Below are 20,307 nucleotides of genomic sequence, written 5' to 3'. Positions count from 1 at the left end.
CGTAAAATGCTCTTAGTAAAGAAAAGAAGAACCGAAATAACTTTTTTACTTATTGATTAATTTTTCCTTATTTTTGTTAATGCTTTTATTTCACATACAATATTTTACGCGTGAAATATCAAATTAGTCACTGAAGCGAAACCCATATATTATTATGTTCATTGATCTGAACGGTGTATCATTTTGATCACCAAGCTCGTATATATAATATCAAGTATATACCTCTAGATATGTGTCGAAAAAGTAAATATCATCTTTTGTAGAGTTCTACACAATTTTTCTGAACGCAACTACAATCAAATGAAAAATTGAGAATTCTAGTCTTTTACATAACATATCTAGATATTTTAAAAAATATTTAATTTTTAAATTTTTCAATAATTTAATCATATTGAAATTAAAAAATATAATAAATAATTTTTAAAAAATCAAGATATTTTATCTAAAATATTAGAAATCACCACTTTTCATTTGATTATAATACCGTTCAAAAAAATTGCAGTTTAGTACTTAAAACAATATTCCGCTTAATAAAATTGAGTAAAAGTCAAATTTTACTTATTTTTTATACAAAGGAAAGAACCAATTTCTGTGAAATAAAGACAGCGGATAGCCGGCCGACGGCGATGGCTTTACCGATATGTTCCGTATCTCTCCCTACTTTTCCGGTAAACACCCTCTCTTTTATTTTTAATTATTAATTAATTTATACGCTCTTATATTTATAGAATAATTACATTTTAATTGTTGTAAATATTTCAGGACCAAGTTAAAGTTTAGTACTCATTTGAAATGTTAGCCTGCAATTCAACATTAGGGTTTGCTATTTGCACAATGATTATCAACCCCTTTTAACTGTCAAGTAAAACCCGGGTCAAATCTCGAGTTTTGAACAAGTGAAGAGTTCACTGTCCCAAATGCAAGAAACTTGATTAAGCTCACTGGAGTGGCTAGTTTTCGAGTTTTTTGTATTGTTGAGAAATTGAGTATGTACAATTCTAGTGTTAGATTATGGGTAGCATTAGTTGATTACTTTTTCGAGCTTGTAAGAAAACGAGTGTGAAGGTAAAGGATTTAAGAAACTTGAATAAGCTCACTAGAGTGGCTTTTTGAGTTTTTCTATTGTCGCAAAATTAATAATATTTATTTATGGTATTAGATTCATTAGTTGATTACTTTTTCAAACTAGTAAGAACCATGTGTGAAGGAAAACGATTAAGAAACTTGGATAAGCTCACTAGAGTGGCTAACTTTCGAGTTTTTGTAGTGTTGCGAAATTAGAAATGCACATTTCTGATATTAGATTTTGAGTAGCATTAGTTGATTACTTTTTCAAACTAGTAAGAAAATGTGGTAGAAGGTATAGGATTTTTACTATTTTTTAAATGATGCAAAGTTTTAGGATTATTATATATGCTGAGTAGTACTGTGAGGTTTAGTTTGTATCCCATAAAGATTATTTTCTAGATGACAACATTTGGTTTCTTGTGAGAAATTTAACATGTTACTGTATCTGCTAAGTAGTGTGCAAGTAAGGGATATTTACGAAGGAATGCGGACTTTCTGTAGTAGATGGTTCTTTTGAGTAGTCCTTCAGATTTTTTAAGTTTAGGATAGATACATACAATTATCGATTTAGGCAAAGACGATGCCTAAAGCTGTCATTAATTTTCTCTCTAGATAATAGTGACCAAAGAACCAGATCCCAGTGCCTAATCTTAGTATAGGGAAGCTAAGATGCTACTCCTTGGGTAAGTCACCTCGGTCGTCTTATTCATAACCTTCGAATCAGTCCAAAGACAAGGGTAGATATGTTTACTCTGTGTCAATCCCACCTAAAACAAATTTAGTTTCAAGATGATGAGAGGAGAGTTTCTGACAAAGTATCTTGTGAGGCAGGAACACAGTTTAATGATAATTTAGTGTATATCCACCATAGGAGGAATTATTATCTTTTTTAAGACATAGTTGTACTGGTACATAGAATGAGTAAAAGCCCGAGGTGTAGGCCACATTGCTGAGAGTATGTAAAGATACTTTTTAGTTTCATCTTCGCTGCCACCTGAGAGGAGTACTGAGTGTGAATAAGCAGAAGAGGGAGCTAAGGCTATTTCATGATGCCTTGCAGGTTACCATTAACCCCAAAAAGAGGTTAAACATATCTATTTTGGTCAAAAAATACAAAAAATTGAGGAATCCGAAGAAGAGATGCTGAGTTCTGAAATTGCAAGTCTCAACCAGCTCTTGGGATACAATACATATTGTATAAATTTATTTTCAGTACATATTTTTAAGCAATAAATAATAGAAAATAAAATAAAGAAAGAAGTCAAGGGAGTCAGTAATTACTCTTGTGTAATCGTCATACTGGAAAATTTAGACAAAGTACATGTAATTTTAATAATCAAGTTGAAAAATATTACTATTAATTAAGAATAGATCCTTCGGAGCTCTCTGAAGACGTAAACTGAGCAATATATGTATATATTAAAAAGTTGAGTGTTTATGAGAACGATGATTTATGGTGTGGGGCTCTATACTGCATATAAATAAAAGGCTGACCAGGTCATTTAATTGAAGATGGATAGTGATTCTTTACGGTCAATCTAGGTATTGTTGTACAATATCCAACCAAAATGCTACCGAGCTATTATATTCATCTCTTTATCAGGGTCCATTCTTGTCTTGGTCTTATATATGTAGCTTCTATTGCTTGTATCGTGTAATTTAATTAAGGAGATTAAACTCATTTTTCATTTTGCAATAAAATGAAATCATCTCTCACTAATTTTACTAGTTTTTTATAGCAATTACCATCAGAAGGTAGTCTAAACAAGTTGTTAGAGGTACTATTTGAAGAAAAGGGCAAATGTTGGATATTTCTATACCTTTTCTCATGTTCTTTCAAGTATATAACAGGTTCGTGAATATAGACTTTCAGGACTTGGTTTTTCGCATTTTATTTCTGAATTTAGTTTCAGTAAAATATGATGTTTTGATGCTTATACTACTATGTGCACGGTTAAACAAAGTAGATTTTTTTTTCTTCTGCGTGCAGACGAAACTAGTGAACAAAAAATCTTGTCCCTGTAACTACTGGCTAGTACATGTCAGCAGACACCCGATTTCAGCCACCCGTTGTGTTAGACTACCAACAGGAGCACAGTTGTATGACCCCTCGCGGATCAAACTGCATATGAATAATATCAGAGAGAGAGTGTGGTATGTTATTCCTAATCCACTTAAAGAATTTCCATGGAAGAAAGCAGAAACTATAGCATTGAAGCAATTTCTACTAACCGCAAAAGAGGCACTGAAGTGGGCCCTAGTTGCTGTGCTAATTTTTGGTTCCATATCAGATGTTTTATTCTCTATATCCATAAACAAAGAGTTACTTATTCCCTTTGGGCTCATTGTTGGCTGCATGATTGCCAATTTCTTGAAAGAGACATCAGAAGAATTCTTTCCTAACTCAGAGGTATCCTCTGCATTTCCTTCTCCTTTTTTTTTACATTTGCTTGAAAAATGTTAATATGTAATTTGAACAATCAAAAACAGGAAGGAGACCTGAGCTGGAACCTTTTGGCTGTATCTTGCTTCTTTGTTATGGTTAAGATTCTAGCTAGCTATGTTACACAAGGAAGACAAGTTATTATTTCACATGTTGCAAATGGTGTTTTAATGCAAATTTTGTTGCCATGGAGAACTTCACAAGAAGACACTAACAGAGACGGTGAAAAGAACTCTTGGTGAATGAGGTTTCCGCTACCATGGATTCTGAAGATTAAAAACCTTAGTCTCTTAATTTTTGTTCCTTTTGCGTTTCTTTAGTTTTGTACATTCAAGTAGTTTTCTTTACTCGATTCAAGTAGTACTTAGTACCTTGTACCTTATAGTTTCTGATTTTTGTTCAGATTTGTCATGGGATGGTGAACCCATCTGGATTTGTTAAGTCTGTTGAACTCTAGATTATCATATTTGGTGGCTCTTGTTGGTGAATTTTGTATCACATTTGTGTTTTAATTACATTAATTTATATTTTTGAATGCTTATTAATATTATAAGTTACTTACAATCCCTATATACATATTACTCCAAAAATGATAGCTATTGACTTTAATCTTATATATAATTGATTAAAAAAAAAATCCTTTTTGCGGTTGCTTTTCGGGAAATGCAGTGGCAAGGATTACTGTAAAACACAGTAACTTGCATCGTCCATACCAAGGTATAAAACACAGAAGTGCTACCAAGCTTTTCCCATGGCAACAAATTGCCTATTTGGGCACATATATACAACTTAATTTAAATAAATTATTGAGTCCTCTGCATCATAATTAAGAAGGTCAGCTAGAGAATTTTCTGGTGCGTAATTCGATTTCTTTCCTGCAAAATGAATGCTGTAGTCAGTACTCTTAAATTTTGGATATTGTAGCATAAACAATAAAATGCAAGTATGAGAGGGTCAGTGGTGAATCACCTGGGTTTTCATCATTTGAACCTTGGCACTCATGATCATCGTTCTTCTTACCCTGGTCTAGGGACTTAGGTAGCGGTGCAAGGGAATTGGATTTGAAGGAACCACCACAAAATGATGAGTGCAAGTGGTCATTAAGCTCTTTTAGTTCTCTGTCTTTAGAGGTGCCCGGAGAAGATTGAAACTGACAGTAGGATGAGTTTAATCGTTCATGAAACTCTTTTAATCTTCCAGAATGCTCGTCCTGCCTATCCATCTCCATTACAACCTGGAGGAGCAAAAAAACATGGTGTTCAGGAAGAGAGCTTTCATAAGACAAATCGGTGTTTATGTTTTACCCAGTACCTGTGCAGCAGTGCTTTGAAAAACCGGAAAAAATCTCTGCCTGCAGTAGAAGTGAAAAAGCAGGGTGAGGATGATTAGTGCGATGGTGCAACTCGAGCAAACTTCTGCTTTCTTGTTAGTGAACACTCCCAGGACAATTACGTGTGTCAGCAGCAATGAGAAGATTATTGCATTATGTGCAATAGGCCAATAAAGTCCACCAGTATCATACTTTGTGATGTATACATTGATAAACTGAAAGGTAGAATTTTTACTAGTCAGATACCTCTTCACTCCTAGAGAAAAAAAAAACAATAATAATGACACAGGTGACAGGAAAGAAGATCTGACATGGGTTTTCTTAAAATTCAGCAAAATGAATATTAGCAAAAATGCTGCAACAGAAATGACTAATGGCTCACATCCACACTAACTAAATTGTCAAGATTGTTATCCCTCAGAAAAAAGAATTGCTAGCACAGTTAAAATTTTCAGGGAAATGTTCAACCGCAACTTTTTTGGGCTTACAAATTTGTTTTGAGCTTATTCTGCAATTATTTGCAGGATTAGGTGTTAGGGGATACACAAAACGAGATCCACAATCAAGGCAGAGCACACACCGCGCTAAATGTCCATATTTATTCAAATATCACTAGACGTGACCAAGCCTTATTCAAATATCACTTCTATTTCTTTTCTTATCAAATCAATAAGTATAAGCCTAACAAGAACACCAAATTTATTGTGAAAACAATCACATACCAACTTGTATTATGTTATCAATAATACAATCAATCCATAACACCTCATTGGTGTTTGATTCAACCGATACTTAAAGCTAACAATACCTACGTATCTCCCAAACGATACCTAAGACTAGGTTTTAAACATCCTTATCAAATACCATATATGATTATTGTACATAACCATCTCAAACTTAGTCACCGTGACTTACCATACTTTTTATATAAGTCTTACATTCTTGGTATGAAACATCTAACTTTAACTTTATGATCAAGACATATCATATATAATAATTATCTACATATACAAATATTAAACTACCTCGTTCACCCAAACTCATACTATTATATCGGGTTGAGACCAACAATCCTCCCCTTCAACCCAATATGATTTCACTATTAATGATCACCATCAACGTCCATGTGCCTCCTATTAGGCCCCATGTGCAATCAGCCCAGCCATTTAGGGCCCAAATTATTAGGGGACCCAATTTTTCTAAGATCATTAACTTATGCATGTATCAGTATGAGCAAAGATTGTCATTTAGCAAAAGAAGAAGAATGTAGACTCTTGCGATTTTTCTCGGGTTTCCTCTCTCTCTCAATCTCGAATTGTGAAAATCACATAGACTCCACACTTTTACCACAATATTAATATTTCTCTATATTCAGCCACCTGTTTCTAGTAATACATTACTTATATTTTTTTGTTGTACTTAAATTATATAAAAGTATGTTTTGTAATTTTGTTTTTCAGTAATAAGGGCCCAATATTATTGAGGTTGAGACGGGCGGTTTTGCCTCCCGAATCTTTTTACCATGTTCTTCCATACCGTTCTTTTGACATATTCATCCACAAAATCATGTTCATTAACCACAATGCCCTCCTGATGAGTCACCCGATCTTTGCTTTATTAATCCTTCGACCTCTGGAAGAACAACTCTAGTATCATATATTCACCTAGTTGATCAAGCCATTGAGATAATTGCGATGATCTCTTTCACCTCGAGTCCGAATAAATCTTTCTTGAAAAACAACTTCTTAAGAACATCATGATTGATCCTCGATATATCGGCCAACCACATACTCTATACCACGCGTAACTTCATATCTTCCTGCTTTAGTAGTCTTCTTATCGACAAATTTTAATTGTACTGTGACATATCAATTGAATCATGAACTTTTTTCCAACCTCATCGATCATAAATCTTGGCTCTAATACCACTTGTAGAAGTATAAAATACAGATCTAACTAACCAACCAATGCAAAGTACGCACAAAATCAAACAATTAGTTGAAAAGTTTCACTAAGACGTTGCATGCCTTATTCAAATATCACTCATACTTCTTAACAAATCAACAAGTAAAAGTCTAATAAAGATACCAAATTTATGTGAAAACAATCATGTCTCAACTTATGTTATTAATCAAAACAGTTATCAATTCATAATACGTCAATGATATTAACCGATGTTAGACCTAACAATACTTAGGTATACCCGTACAGTACCCAAGACTATATTTAAGCATTCTTATCAAATACAATTTTATGATTATGTATATATTATAGTCATCTCAAACTTAGCCAACATGACTTACCATACTTGTTATATAAGATTTCTATTCCATCCATCTTTGTTATCAAGACATACTATATTCAGTACTATGTGCACATACAAATATTAAACTACTCATATATGTATTGGATCGCCAAAACCATACTATCATGTTGGGTTGAAACCCAACGTTAAAAGCTTGACAAGGTTTATTGACTAATGAAGCTGGTATTGTTTGTATTATTATGTGACATCACAAAACAAAAACGGAAGAAATTCTACTAAATAGAAGGCTACAAAAAATATTTGTTATCTATATCATTCTTCGCTAAAACAATGTAGGTGTTGTTTGTGGACTCATCAGAGTGCGTGTGCTCTCTCTCACCTCTATGTGTAAAATATGAGATATAACTTTTAGTCGGTAAAGGCTCTAAATCCTCATGTATAATATATGTATATATGAGGTCCGGTAAGAGAACCTTAACAAAACCTCAAAGATTCAACATATATGGCTAGTAAATTAGTTAATTTGGGTTATACTGTTATGTTGGAGGTCACTAAAAATGATTTAGAGATACTCAAAGGTTGGGAGGACAAGAAAAATCTTTGAGTAAATCTTTTACTCAAGTGTCACTAAATAGCTTAACTAATGGATGAAGCACTGAAGTTCAAAAATATTAATATTAATCCCCGTAAAAAACAATTTTCTAGGTGTTTAACTCTATGAAAATTGAAACAATGGAACTTCTAAAATATGATTTTATCAAATACCAAAATGGAATTTTTACACGTTACTATAACCCATAGGTAGTTAAGTGGAGAACGAGAAATGAACAGAGAGCCGATCACGGGTAGTCTACATGTTTCACCTAAGACCTTTGCGTTAATGTGGGTGTTTGTGAATAGGTGTTACTAATGATAATTGGATAAAAGAGATGGGACTTGAAATTGCGAAGCAGAGTTGGAGTTGGATACGTGCAGGAAACAACATAACAAATAAACCTAGTACCTATCATTAAAGGGTAAACTACTCTGCTAGCTAAAAATACTTCCAATTCTACAGTTCGAGTTTATATTTGCTATCTGTGTTATATGTAGGCTTGTATCTGCTATCTGCATATACTGTTTATCAGATAATATTCAGGTTCTAGTTCACTCTCTCGTTCTCATGCAATCCCAAAACATATAATTTAGCAATATACTTAATGCGCCACACATTTACCCATAAAAAGAGAAGAAAAAGGCAGGCATGATCCACAAGAAGATTAACTTCAATAACTATAGGTGATCACTTTCTGGATAAATATAAATATCAGATGTCAAATATGAAGCAAACGCTTTATTGGTATTATTCACCTTAACCTACGTTATTCCTACCATACATTGGTTGCAAATGTCCTGTGTTCTGTGTGTGCATGTGTAGAATGATAATAAGAAGCAATTGCTCGCAATTCTTGTTATAATGAACAATCAATAAGATTATAGAGCAATAAAGTAGTCAGGTAACCTACAAATAGCTATTATTTACAACGCCAAGTTAGGTAAATGAGTTAGATTTATCTTTGTTAGGTTAAAGAAATTCTCACCTGATTACGGTACACAAGATAGGCAAGTACAAAGTAGATCATCAAGAAGGGTAAAAGTAGAGGTGCCGTCACAGAACCAGTAAAGCCTAGCAATCCAAAGTGAAGAAGTCTTGCAATTTCGGTGTGGTATGGGAAAGTCATTGGACCATATCCTAAAACCACCTTGCCTTTGAAAAATAAAATATCCAACCAATGGCACAGAAGGGCAACAGGCTGCATAAGCTCGCAAGCCAAACCCGTCCATCCTGATGTTAAAATGTAGGTCATAAAGAAGACAGCCTGCAAAAGTAGAATTATCTAGTCAATAATTGGATAAATATCGTACAACTTCATATTCAAAAAATTTGCTCTTATAATTCAGATGTATAATAGCGCCATCCTCTATCACCAACTAAAACATTATAAACTGCACAATATTTTTACGTGAGTGCCAAACTAAGAGTTGCAACTTGCAAGGAAATGGGCGGAGATGGCTGTTACATAATTCTTGTATCTAGTCGAGATTTCCTCCATTAAGTCAGAGTAAACCAACGCAAATCATACAACCTAATAAGATGAATGAGCAAATAATATTGACCTGCAGCTGTTAAACCCAAAATCTAAAATCTCTAGTGGGGGATAAGTATTCTATATATATCTACGTCTATAGACATGGAACAATTTCACCTAGAGTTGACTTCTAGATCATTTACAATCATATAAGTAATAGTAAAACAATGACATATTAGGTCATGCAGCTATAAGTGTGATAAATACGTGGAAAACTTAAGAAAACCACAAATACCTAAGATAACTAAAAGTGCCAATACAGTTGAGCTAATTAAAATTTACTGATTAGAAGGTTGATCACCAGTGATGGTACTCCATTGGCAAGTTGCAAAGGAATGTCCCATAAACTTGAAAGGTTATCAAACCTCTCCAAAACTGATCCAGACAGAATATTAGAGAAGAAGACATTCCAAACTATGAAAAACATAACTTTGCGGCATGCACTTATTTTCCTGCCACTGCGAGCGATAGGACCCTCTACTGCTGCCAAAGTCGACATTAGTGGTGGGACACTGTACATAAATAGTGTCAACATCACACTTGGTAGATATCCAGTAACCATATCAAAGATAAAGTTCCTACAAACACATCCGGAATGTTAACTGTAAAAATCTGTTGTAGTCAAGGGACTACATATATATTATACTTATACCCAAATAAGCTGTACTGAAAAAATGATAAACATATTATTTGAAGCTTTGCTTTGATAACAATAGAAGGATATGTATTGCAAGCATACTTAACTTCACCTAATAAAAAGTATGGTAATCTGTGAAAGAACTGGTATACAATAGAAACATGATAACCTTTAATAACATCCATCTACACTCATTTTGTGTTTCATCCTGACAGGTTTAGTATACGTTTGTAATAGTAGCACTAATTTTTTGGGGAAAAGGATCTGTTTAGTATTCCAACACTGTTCCAAAGGAGTTAATAAAAGCATTCAGAAGTTTTTCTGGTAACATTACTTTAGGACCTCAAGTCAGCTCAGTTAAAGCACAAACCAATCTGCAAACGCTCATATAAACTTATATGCTTTACATTTTGCATCAAAATCTATATTATTTAAGCTAAAGAGCCACTCAATAGATTCAGCCTTGACTAATTCTAAAGAACACAGCTCAGTCTTATTAGAATGAAATTATTCAAGGAAGTGCGAGCCGGACAATTTTTTTTTTTGCCAAGTAGAACCTGTCAATATTGCATACCTCTTTTCGCTCAACTTTCTCACGAACAAAAAGTTTTCCTTGAGCCGATCCAGATAAACAAGACTTTGAACAAACGACACTGGTACAAAAAAGAAAACCATTAAGATAGCTGCAGCCAAGTAAACTCCCAGCTTGCGAACCCAAAGCAATTTGTACGGTACACAAAGGTTTGCCCAGAATACATCTGGCGGTTCTGGAGCCATATCTGTAACCCAGAGCATAGGATTTGGTGATTGCAGCGTCTCTGCAGCAACAAGAGCAGCATAACGAGTTCTGAAAAAAACTAAAGCAGCTGCACACTCCTGCATGGAAATATCATAGTATTAGGATGCAACTTTATCATAGCAGTCAAAGGATATTTTATTATGACATGTGGTTACTGTTTAAAGTTGTTAGACTTCCGGGTTGCAAGTGAAGGTTCCTGGACAGTTTTACTTGTAGATAAACACAGAGGACACTTGCTAAATTTATCATAAGAAAATATGATCATAGGTCCTGAAAAATTAATTAGTGTATTTAAGTATAAAAAGGTTAAACAAATAAATTAGAAAACATCTTTATATTCAAATATATCACTTATAGCGTTGACACCACACAGTTGTATTTTATTGAATTACAAACTTGCACAGCTATAATACTATTATATTGAGAAGACTCAAAATTGACGAAACACTTCTTGTTGCTGGATGGACAAGGGCATGAGCAAATTAGTCACTGTATCCATACACAACCATTTTCGCTCAAAGATGAGATACAAAAGTTTTTTTAATAAAGGAAAAGATATCAAAAGATGCAGAATGATTCTACGTGATAAACAACGACCGCACCCAAAAATTCTGGAGAAACTGTACCATGTGAAAAGCTTATGATGTTACACCTAGTTCTTATAGCAGAACTAAATAATTTATTCTGTTGAGAGATGATGGGTATATCATAAATGGAAGGCCTGAGTGTTATCCTTAAAGACACTATGTACTTGTTGCTATTCAGCCCGTAAGGTACCATCTCTTTGCAATGGTCGGTTCAGTCCTCAAATTGATATGATATAATAGCGTGATGCATAAGAATTCTCAATGGTCTGTATGGAGATGTCATCAAGTGGAACCCGTCATCACTATTAGCATTGTGATATCATTTTGTCATGTAATTGGTGTTCTAAAAAGTTAATGCAACCCGAGAAGTCCGAAATTTGTGTAGAAGAATATAGCAAACAGAAGTATGTTTTTGTGTAGAAGATGTGTTTTTGCCCAGAACAAACAATTTTTCATATACTTATTGACTACTGTTAAATTTATTTTCTACTCATTTTAATATACATAAGATAGTGCTATATAACGTAAAATCTACATCTTCCCATCCCATTTTTTTATATAATTAAAACCACCCATCATATGTTAACAAGCATCGGAAGATACAAATGTGCTTCTGGTGATTAGGGACTTCAGAGGAATTGTAAAAAGTTAATTAAACCCTTAAAGCATGGTTAAAGTCAAAGGGCCAAATGAAAAAGACGTGTATACTATTCAACAGATGATAACAGAATGGATCCATCATCCATCTGTTGTTCCTTCATTTACCCAGATCAAAAAAATCGGAGGACAGAATGATTGGATGTCTCGGCTTTTCCTTCTATGACTATAACTCTTTCAAGTTTCAACCTATCTTCAGGTACTGTTACTATAAAAATAAGAAACTCTTGGTTGCACTTTATACAACATCTTTCTGAACCATGAACATATAAAAGTTTTTCCCAAGGACCACTTATAAACGCTTGGTCCAAGAGCCTAGGATGTGCAGACCAGTAGTAGACTAGTAGGCGAATGCATTCCCAAAATTAATTATAGATGCATAATTTTAACATCAATTTCAAAGAATTGAGGTGAAATAGAATGACAAATTTTATATGTCCTAAATCCCATGACAAACTTATATCAGTATTATGCATTAATTTAACTAGCAACTTTAACATTAAATTTGCTAGCCGTGTGAGACTTGTTACCTTTTCTCTTAGATCTTCCACATAGCCAGGTCTATCATCATCAGTATCGTCTGATCCCTTGGAAAGAATCCGAAAAGGCTTTTTACTTACTCCACATAGACCGCATCTTCCCAAGCGTGGTAAACATTTATGAGCCAGATTAGGGGCCTTGAGCATATCGTACATCTTCTCTGCATCTTTCTGAAAGGATCAATGTGAAGTAAAATTTGGGATTGGCATGTGGAAATATATAAATAAAGACCGGACATTATTAACTAAATAAGAAGAAACTCATCACAGGCTAAAAACGCTAACAATGAAACTGCAAATCAAATTTGCAATGCATTTTTATATAAAACTTCAAGTACAGTCTAATTGAAACTGTATGTAATCATAGCTTTTGACTCAGTTACTAAGCGAGTCAACAAACCTTAAAATCCAAAACCCTAATTCTGTTAAAATTTTGACCAACTCTAAAATCTAAATATTGTGACTAATGTGCATGTATTTTAGCACCATGTATGCGTTGATAAACAGAATGCTCAACAACATAATAACTCCCTAATTTCTTTAATTATGAAGTTGACCACTATATAATTAACATAGTTTCAATTTACAACTGACAAATCTGGGGTCTCAAATCGGTCACTTTCAAGTCAGCGGGTCTCAAATTGGCCACTTTTTAATTCAGTCATAAGCTAACGACATCTCAAATTTATCACCAAAAATTAGCAATTATGTGTGAAAAAGGCCAATTTGAGACCCCGAATTAATCGGTGGTAAATTTGATATTTCGCTAGTTATATAGTGGTAAATTTGATACTTGACCCATTTCATTTTTTGTGTTTTATATCAGGATTCTAAATCACACAAAAAAAAATAAAAAAGTGAAAAAAGAAAGAAAGATAAGTTCTGAACTTCATTTTGTATACACATATGGGGTTGAAAATTAACAAAACTATCAAACCGGACAGTATCTCTGTACAAAGAAATTATGTCTGCTCATTGCAATTTATAGATGTATCGGCTACATAAGAACATAACAGAATGAACCAGGAACACAAACCGCAATGAGGCAATATCATAAACTATAGCCGACAGGGGGGAAAAGTAATACTGAAAGAAAACAGTAAATCAAGTAAAGGATGTTGCATTCGAGATTGTATAAAAGCTTTAAGACTATAAGCATATTGGCTGGAGTCCCTGTTTATTTTTTATTAGGAGGGTGGGTGGTGTAATTCTGTATCCAGATTTTATGATATTTCGTCTATTATATGCTAGTGTGTGTGTGGAGATATATATGAAATATTTAAGAATGTCATAGGCAACCCATAGCTCCACTTAAATGACAAAGTTCTTTGTCATTTTTACCTTTTCTTAATTAATTCATCATTTTGTCACTTGATGGTAGCTACAGGGAAATTCAGATTGACAGGTTTGAGCAGATCACATGTGTTGGGTTGTAATTATCTTTGCAGGCAAGAGTGATGTGAGCCATGAGTCGACGACATATAATGTCTATATTCTACTGGGAACCAGTCTAGTTTCCTAGTTACTTGAAGAGGAGCTCTTCGCCCATAAAAATAAAATTTTACATACAATATGTGGAGATTTTTACTGTGAATAAATACATGTACAGCAAGATACTTTACAGAAATAGTACCAAATACAAGTGTCAAAGGTAATATGTTTATGTCAGGAGCTCACCACAAGTTTCCGAATTGTACCAGGGAAATAAACCATTTGGTGTGATAAGTAACTTGAAGAGTAGTAATTTGTGAAGAATTTGTTTACTGAATCACTGTATGAATCTCCTGAAAAGGGGATAGCACGAACAAGAACTGTAAAGAGACTTAACTTTTGGGGATTGCCAAGAATATAGGCGATCCGCTTCTTTGCAATACTTTTGCTTTCCTAGATCAAGCAACAACAATTACAAAAATTATTGAGGACATGTTGAGAATAAAAAAGATTAATATATGGTATAGAAGTTTGAAGAGACACTTAACAAAAGTGATACAATTATATAAAGCTTGCACAACAAATAAAAAGTTTAATCCCTTACAATGTACAGGAGTGCACAGGCACAGAAGGTTATAAAGTATAACACAGCACAATGAACCCAGAGCCTGAAAAAAAAACATGTAAGATGAATTAGCAAACACTGTAGACCAAGGTAAGAACACAGCCAATAATTCGTACAATATATAAAGGATTTTAAGATTTATCTTCCCTAAAGTGGAACTAGAATCAGTAATAACAATCAAAATTTAACTTTCGTCACATCATTTATTGTTGTAACCAGAAACAGTTTTTTCTATAGTAGTTGCAAGTTCTAACAATGAGCAAGGAACGTGAATTATGGTGTATTACAATCTTAAATATTGGAATCATTATTAAAAGATGGGGTCCCATACATCTCGTACTTAAAACTGTAAAACTGGAAGTCAGCAAGTCACACAGCGAGGGGGGCATCAGTATTAAATCTTCTACATTAACCTTATTTTTAGTTTTACTACAATTGCTCAATGTCTGGAAGCCTTCATTAACGAGCATCAACAAACTTCTTATAGCAAAAATATAATTGACTGGATCGAAGATATAATAATCCATACGAAGCAGAGAATCATACCATTCTGACCGTTGTGTCATATTCACAATAGTGAACGCTGTGAGTGACTCTGTACGAAATCTCCTATGATGTACCGGTTTGCCAAGATAGTTCAATGGAAGCAATAAACACATGCAAACAGCACCGGCAACAGAGAATACCTTGATACTGCATAATTCATTAAATGTGGTGCACATGGTAAGCAACTGATGTTAACTAGTTGAAACATAGATTGAGATGCCTGTTTGGTTTAGTATTTTGGTGTAAAAAAGTTACAAGTTTGATCATGTTTGACTGCATATCTATTGCAATGAAAGGACATTAAAACTTAAATTTCAACTAATATTAAATAATAATGTGTATATCAGAATATCAACTACGAACTAATAAGGCATGTAAGAATCGTCAGGCATAATGCAAGAAAATAAAATCAAGATAATGAATCCAGTCAGCGGCTGCAACTTACAAATTAATGTGTACAATATGAATCTACGACAAAGATGATAGGAAAATATTAGGTGTGGCAAGAAAAATATATTGTATTATATATCAATTAGAAATAGAAAATATTTACAGGGTAGGCAGTAAAAAAATGGGATACAGTCATATAGATCTTGTATTATACTATACCAGACCAAGTTTTCACTAATTAAGCTACTTCCATATGTTTACATCTTGTATCAGCACTGAAGTTGCCTACTCTCAACCGCGTTTAATTTAAGGTTCCTCCTATAATCCTACGGTACCCGGATTCAGCTGCTAGTGTCCAAGTGTCGTACAGGATAATATTTAAACACAATTTGCATATTTAGCCAAAAATGAAGTGTTTGGTGTTCATGCCCATGTCCAAGTGTTGAGTAACCAGCATGTGTATTCAACAGAAATAAAGAGTAGGGGTAATAGAGTTGTGTGATCACATAATTTTGTGCACTTTACTAGATCAAATCAGAAGAAATGTGATTAGCAGGCATTAAATAAGAGATAAACCAATACGGACTCTATATGTAGCAAATACGGGGGTACTTAATTGTAACATCTGGAGTGACAATAAATTATGATAAGATAGAAGTAAACGTATTCTCAAGTCCATTTAAAATACCTTTAAAGCAGAAAAAATAAATCACTCGCTCACAGGTCGCAGAGACCTTAATATAAAATCTATATTTTATATGATCAATAAAAATATTAACACTTTCACACGGCACCTAAAGCTTTAGAAATTCGTAATACCTTAATTCAGCATAGACCACCCAGATTATATTTTGAAATAGTAAAATAATTATCATTATACTTACCAAAAAAGAACTATCCTAAAAAAAACAACAGCGTCTAGACCCCCAATAGCCAATAATTCTTCTTCGGTTGTCTCCCAAGCTTTAACTATCCATCCAGCTGAAGGAACAAATCTATCCAAGGTGAAAGAATCCTGATTTTGTGCTTGTACTTGAGCTAACCTTTGCTCAAAGTACACGCATGCATTGGTCGGTTGTTTTCTTAATACAGAATAGAGCGAGGAGAGCCCTGCACACAATGCTATATTAATTCCAGCAGAAGTCCACAAACCACCTAAGTTCATCGGTCTTCCACTATGTCTGAAACCTTAGAATGAAGATATAGCATAAGGAAAACTGCGGAGTCACCATGAAGACTAATATCGTTTTAACAAAGTGGCACGCCAGTATAGAAGCTGCGAAGGTCAACAATGAATGTCTTTTAGATAATCATGCAAAACGATTAATGAATTTGCTATAACTATATGCGAAATACGTATTATTAGCCTACATGATCATGCATAAACATTTATCATAAAAATGTGACTTAAATGTCAACCTGTTACTAACAATTTTTGGCTCCTCTCCTTCCCCATACATAAAAAGTCTCATTTGTAATAATGTTATGAAGAATATGCTAAAGAACAGGGGTGAAGTAAAAGAGCAAAAAACTAAATTAGACATTATTTCTCTATATGACAAAGAAAAACCTCACATTAACCAAATTTAAACATATTGAGGTTGCATTTATGTTCTCCAAAACTGAATTTCCTCTGCTTCGTAATCTGAAAATTGGGGACAAGGGGATATTGTCCTATTTTGTACATAAATTTGCAAATTAGGCATTTTTCCACTTCTATCTCATTCTTGCTTCTTTCCTTCTCAAATTGTAATTTTGTATCACAAGTTTGACTCAATATTTGATCTTTATATTAGTCAAAATGTCAATGTTTTAGGCAAAAGATCTGATACAAAATAAGTATTGTTTCCGAGAGTATAGCCAGGCCATAACATATTACAGAAGTATAGGTCTTTACAGAAACAGCACGATACTCCATGGAGAAACGGAAAAATCTTTGTGCACAGCACAATCTCTTTAGACCCTTCTTCCGAGTGGGACAAACTGAATTACTAACTAAGTTCGGTTTGTTTATCTCCCTTCTAGTATTTACCTTAAAGATAATTGCCTAAATGAAGGAGACATGTCCTGAAATTATGACTCCACAATTGAATACATAATGTAAACTGGACTGCTTTAACCTAACCCAACATACATACATTTTTAAACTAAACTCGAAAACAAAGGTGAGCTAAAAGGCATAAATCTTAAGTAAATAAAATGCAAGTAGTGGTGAATGATGACAGGAACTTCTAGCACATTGTTTTTTCGACAATGATGAGAATTTCCTAAAGCAGATAAGAAATCATTATGACAGTCTAAAACGGGACCAAAAACACATTACATTGCAAAAAATTCAACCGACACACTTTTATGTGGACAGGAGCCAGAAACAAGTATATATTAACCTAGAATGTATGCATGCAAATTGCAAAACAGATGCAGATCATAAAAAATATAAAACAAAAATAAAAGTTGAAATAAATGACAACAGAATGTACATGAAAACCTAAAGAGAAATGAATAATATACCTGTACCGATGTGGAATAAAATAAAATGTCAATTTTGAGAAAGGGCAATTCAAATCAATTCATACACTCTGTGTTGTGATTTTTTTGATGATTAGGAGAAGATGAAGGTGAAGAAAGAAACCCAGAAAACAAGAATCATATGATTTATTGTAAATATGCTATACATAGAACTTGGTTTTTTGTGTATAGATATTTTAGCGGGTGTGGCCGAAATGTTGGTGCAAAACTGCAAACTGCAAATGAAGGTCGCTCATTGAACATGATTTATATTTCTATTATACGTAGTAATAATTTAGGGGATAATTTATATAAAAAATGTTCAAAATACACCATTTTACAGCTTCAACTGTCCAAAATGCTGATCGGCATTATATTTCCCCCAAAATGCACGCAAAATACGCATTTGGGAGATGCGTATTGAGTTTTAAAAACTCCACTCTTTTTAATTTTCAAAAAATACGCATTCTAAAGATGCATATTTAAGTGAAAACAAAAAAGAAACAGGCATGTCTCACATGCGTGTTCTTCACAAAATTTTAAAAAATTGTACACGCATTCCCCAAATGTGTAATCAACAGATATTTTGGTTAACGCATCCCGTTAAACTGTATTTTGACCATTTGCCCCCTAAATGGGCGTATTTTGATTTTTCACCCTAATTTATACAGATTGCTGAGAAAATATTAAAAAATCGATTAGAATCAAAAGAATAGGATTTATCCGTCACAAATCGGGTTAATGGATCAAAATCAGCCTCATTAGTAAAAAAATTAAAAAATTAATGGAAAATTAAAAAATTAAAAAGTATAAATTCGTAGAAAATTAAAGAAAAATATTATTCTAGTTTAAATCATTAATATTTTAAATGGTTAAATAATGATTTTTTTTTAATTTCTCATCTCAAATTAACCTTAATCATAAGTTAAATTTTAAAAATTATATTTAATTTAATAAAATTACATATTTTAAATTTATTTTTATAAAGATATATAATAATTGTATATGTATAATCAAAATAATAAAATAATTACATATATTAATATATATATATATATATATATATTAAATTAGTTTCGATTAATTACCCGGTTTCCCCGATTACACGATTAATTCTTGTACGGTATCTCCATTGAATAAGTTTGATTTTTTTTTATATAACACTAATTTCAATTAATAAAATAAGATAAATATTTTAATCTTATAAATTTATATAGGAATCATACTTAGTGTAAATAATTTACATAATAAAAATGTGTAATATTTAGTCTTTATGGAGATTTGGGATACGGAGCGAGGCGAATTATAATACTCGCATTTTCATCGAGAAAATTTGGTATATTAGTTTATTTTATAAAATAAAACTCTACTAATTGTACTGGTAAATTAAATGGTGGTCTTACACACTATCCTAATTTGTTGTATTTGGACCAATATACCTCATTTTATTTCATATTTGATTTCGAGGCTTGACCCAATTTTTTGAAAATTATTTCATCATAAGCGTCCTGGTTGTCACACGAGTAACAAAAAATGAAAATAATTGGAGCGGGTCGAGATGGAGATCATTTATGCCCCCGATCATTGAATTTTTATGAAATAATTTATAATTTTTAAAAATATTTAGATAAATACTTGTTAAATTACGATAATTGGTGACACAATTTTGAATTTTAAAAATTATTACTACTTGTAATCCAACTCCTAATTTAAAAAATAATGATAGATCGTTGTTAAGAACCAAATGTTAACATACATGATATTATCATTATTTGATAATTTTGTTATTTTAATAAATTATTTGTTATAATAATTTTTTATTATTTTTTGATTGTTGACTATGTGAACTTATATTTTATTATAATAAAAAATAATTTGAATTATAATTAATCCTATTTTTTCTCTTTTTCGTCGGGTTTATCATGTTATCAGGAATTAGGAAACTTAGGTTGGTTTGATCTCATATAGGTTAACAAAGTGTAGATCGCAATGGTTTTCATACTTTGGGTTTAGACATTGTTTAAATTACATTTTCATCTCGTCTTCTTATCTTATCTTATTGGACAATGTTTATTTTTCTTGGATGATTTGAAATTTCAATCGTGATTGTTGTTATTTTTTTCTCTGAATTATTTGGATTTTTGGGATATACTATTTGATTTTGGTTGAGTTGTTTTGCTGGATTTATTAGTTCTAATTAGGATTCTCACATAATTTGTATATTTCTCTCTCTTTTTTTTATTTAATGATGAATCGTTGGTAAAATTATAATTTTTATTTTTCCTTCTTTCTCATGTTTTTATGGGATATCTCTAGGCAAATTTGTCTAACTTTTTATTTGGAGTTTATGAT

At 32.7% G+C, this 20,307-nt stretch overlaps 2 protein-coding genes across 5 annotated transcripts; one reads left to right on the top strand and one right to left on the bottom strand.

Annotated features, from left to right (window-relative positions):
* The first annotated feature begins 541 nt into the window (after positions 1–541).
* On the top strand, positions 542–4,067 carry LOC141706943 (uncharacterized). The gene is made up of 3 exons (XM_074509848.1): positions 542–668; positions 3,059–3,478; positions 3,559–4,067. The coding sequence occupies exons 1-3, from the start codon at positions 627–629 to the stop codon at positions 3,751–3,753; spliced, it is 657 nt and encodes a 218-aa protein (XP_074365949.1). The 5' UTR covers positions 542–626; the 3' UTR covers positions 3,754–4,067.
* Positions 4,068–4,093: 26 nt separating this feature from the next.
* Positions 4,094–18,202, bottom strand: LOC141706942 (CSC1-like protein RXW8). Of its 4 annotated transcripts, none has more exons than XM_074509847.1 (12): positions 17,959–18,202; positions 16,332–16,723; positions 15,058–15,204; positions 14,491–14,554; positions 14,133–14,339; positions 12,447–12,626; positions 10,448–10,749; positions 9,667–9,748; positions 8,688–8,966; positions 4,823–5,056; positions 4,481–4,745; positions 4,094–4,386 (listed from the first exon to the last, which is right to left on the bottom strand). In XM_074509847.1, the coding sequence occupies exons 2-12, from the start codon at positions 16,610–16,612 to the stop codon at positions 4,301–4,303; spliced, it is 2,127 nt and encodes a 708-aa protein (XP_074365948.1). In that variant the 5' UTR covers positions 16,613–16,723; positions 17,959–18,202; the 3' UTR covers positions 4,094–4,300. The 4 variants fall into 4 exon arrangements, with proteins under 4 accessions (XP_074365948.1, XP_074365945.1, XP_074365947.1 ...); XM_074509844.1 differs by having other exon boundaries at positions 4,095–4,386; positions 9,538–9,814; XM_074509846.1 differs by having other exon boundaries at positions 4,095–4,386; positions 9,667–9,814.
* Positions 18,203–20,307: the final 2,105 nt, after the last annotated feature.

The sequence above is a fragment of the Apium graveolens genome, chromosome 2 (assembly GCF_009905375.1).
Source record: "Apium graveolens cultivar Ventura chromosome 2, ASM990537v1, whole genome shotgun sequence".
NCBI classification, from domain to species: domain Eukaryota; kingdom Viridiplantae; phylum Streptophyta; class Magnoliopsida; order Apiales; family Apiaceae; genus Apium; species Apium graveolens.
The sequence above is the reverse complement of the archived record's forward strand: the minus strand, read 5'-3'. Positions and strand labels throughout refer to the sequence as shown.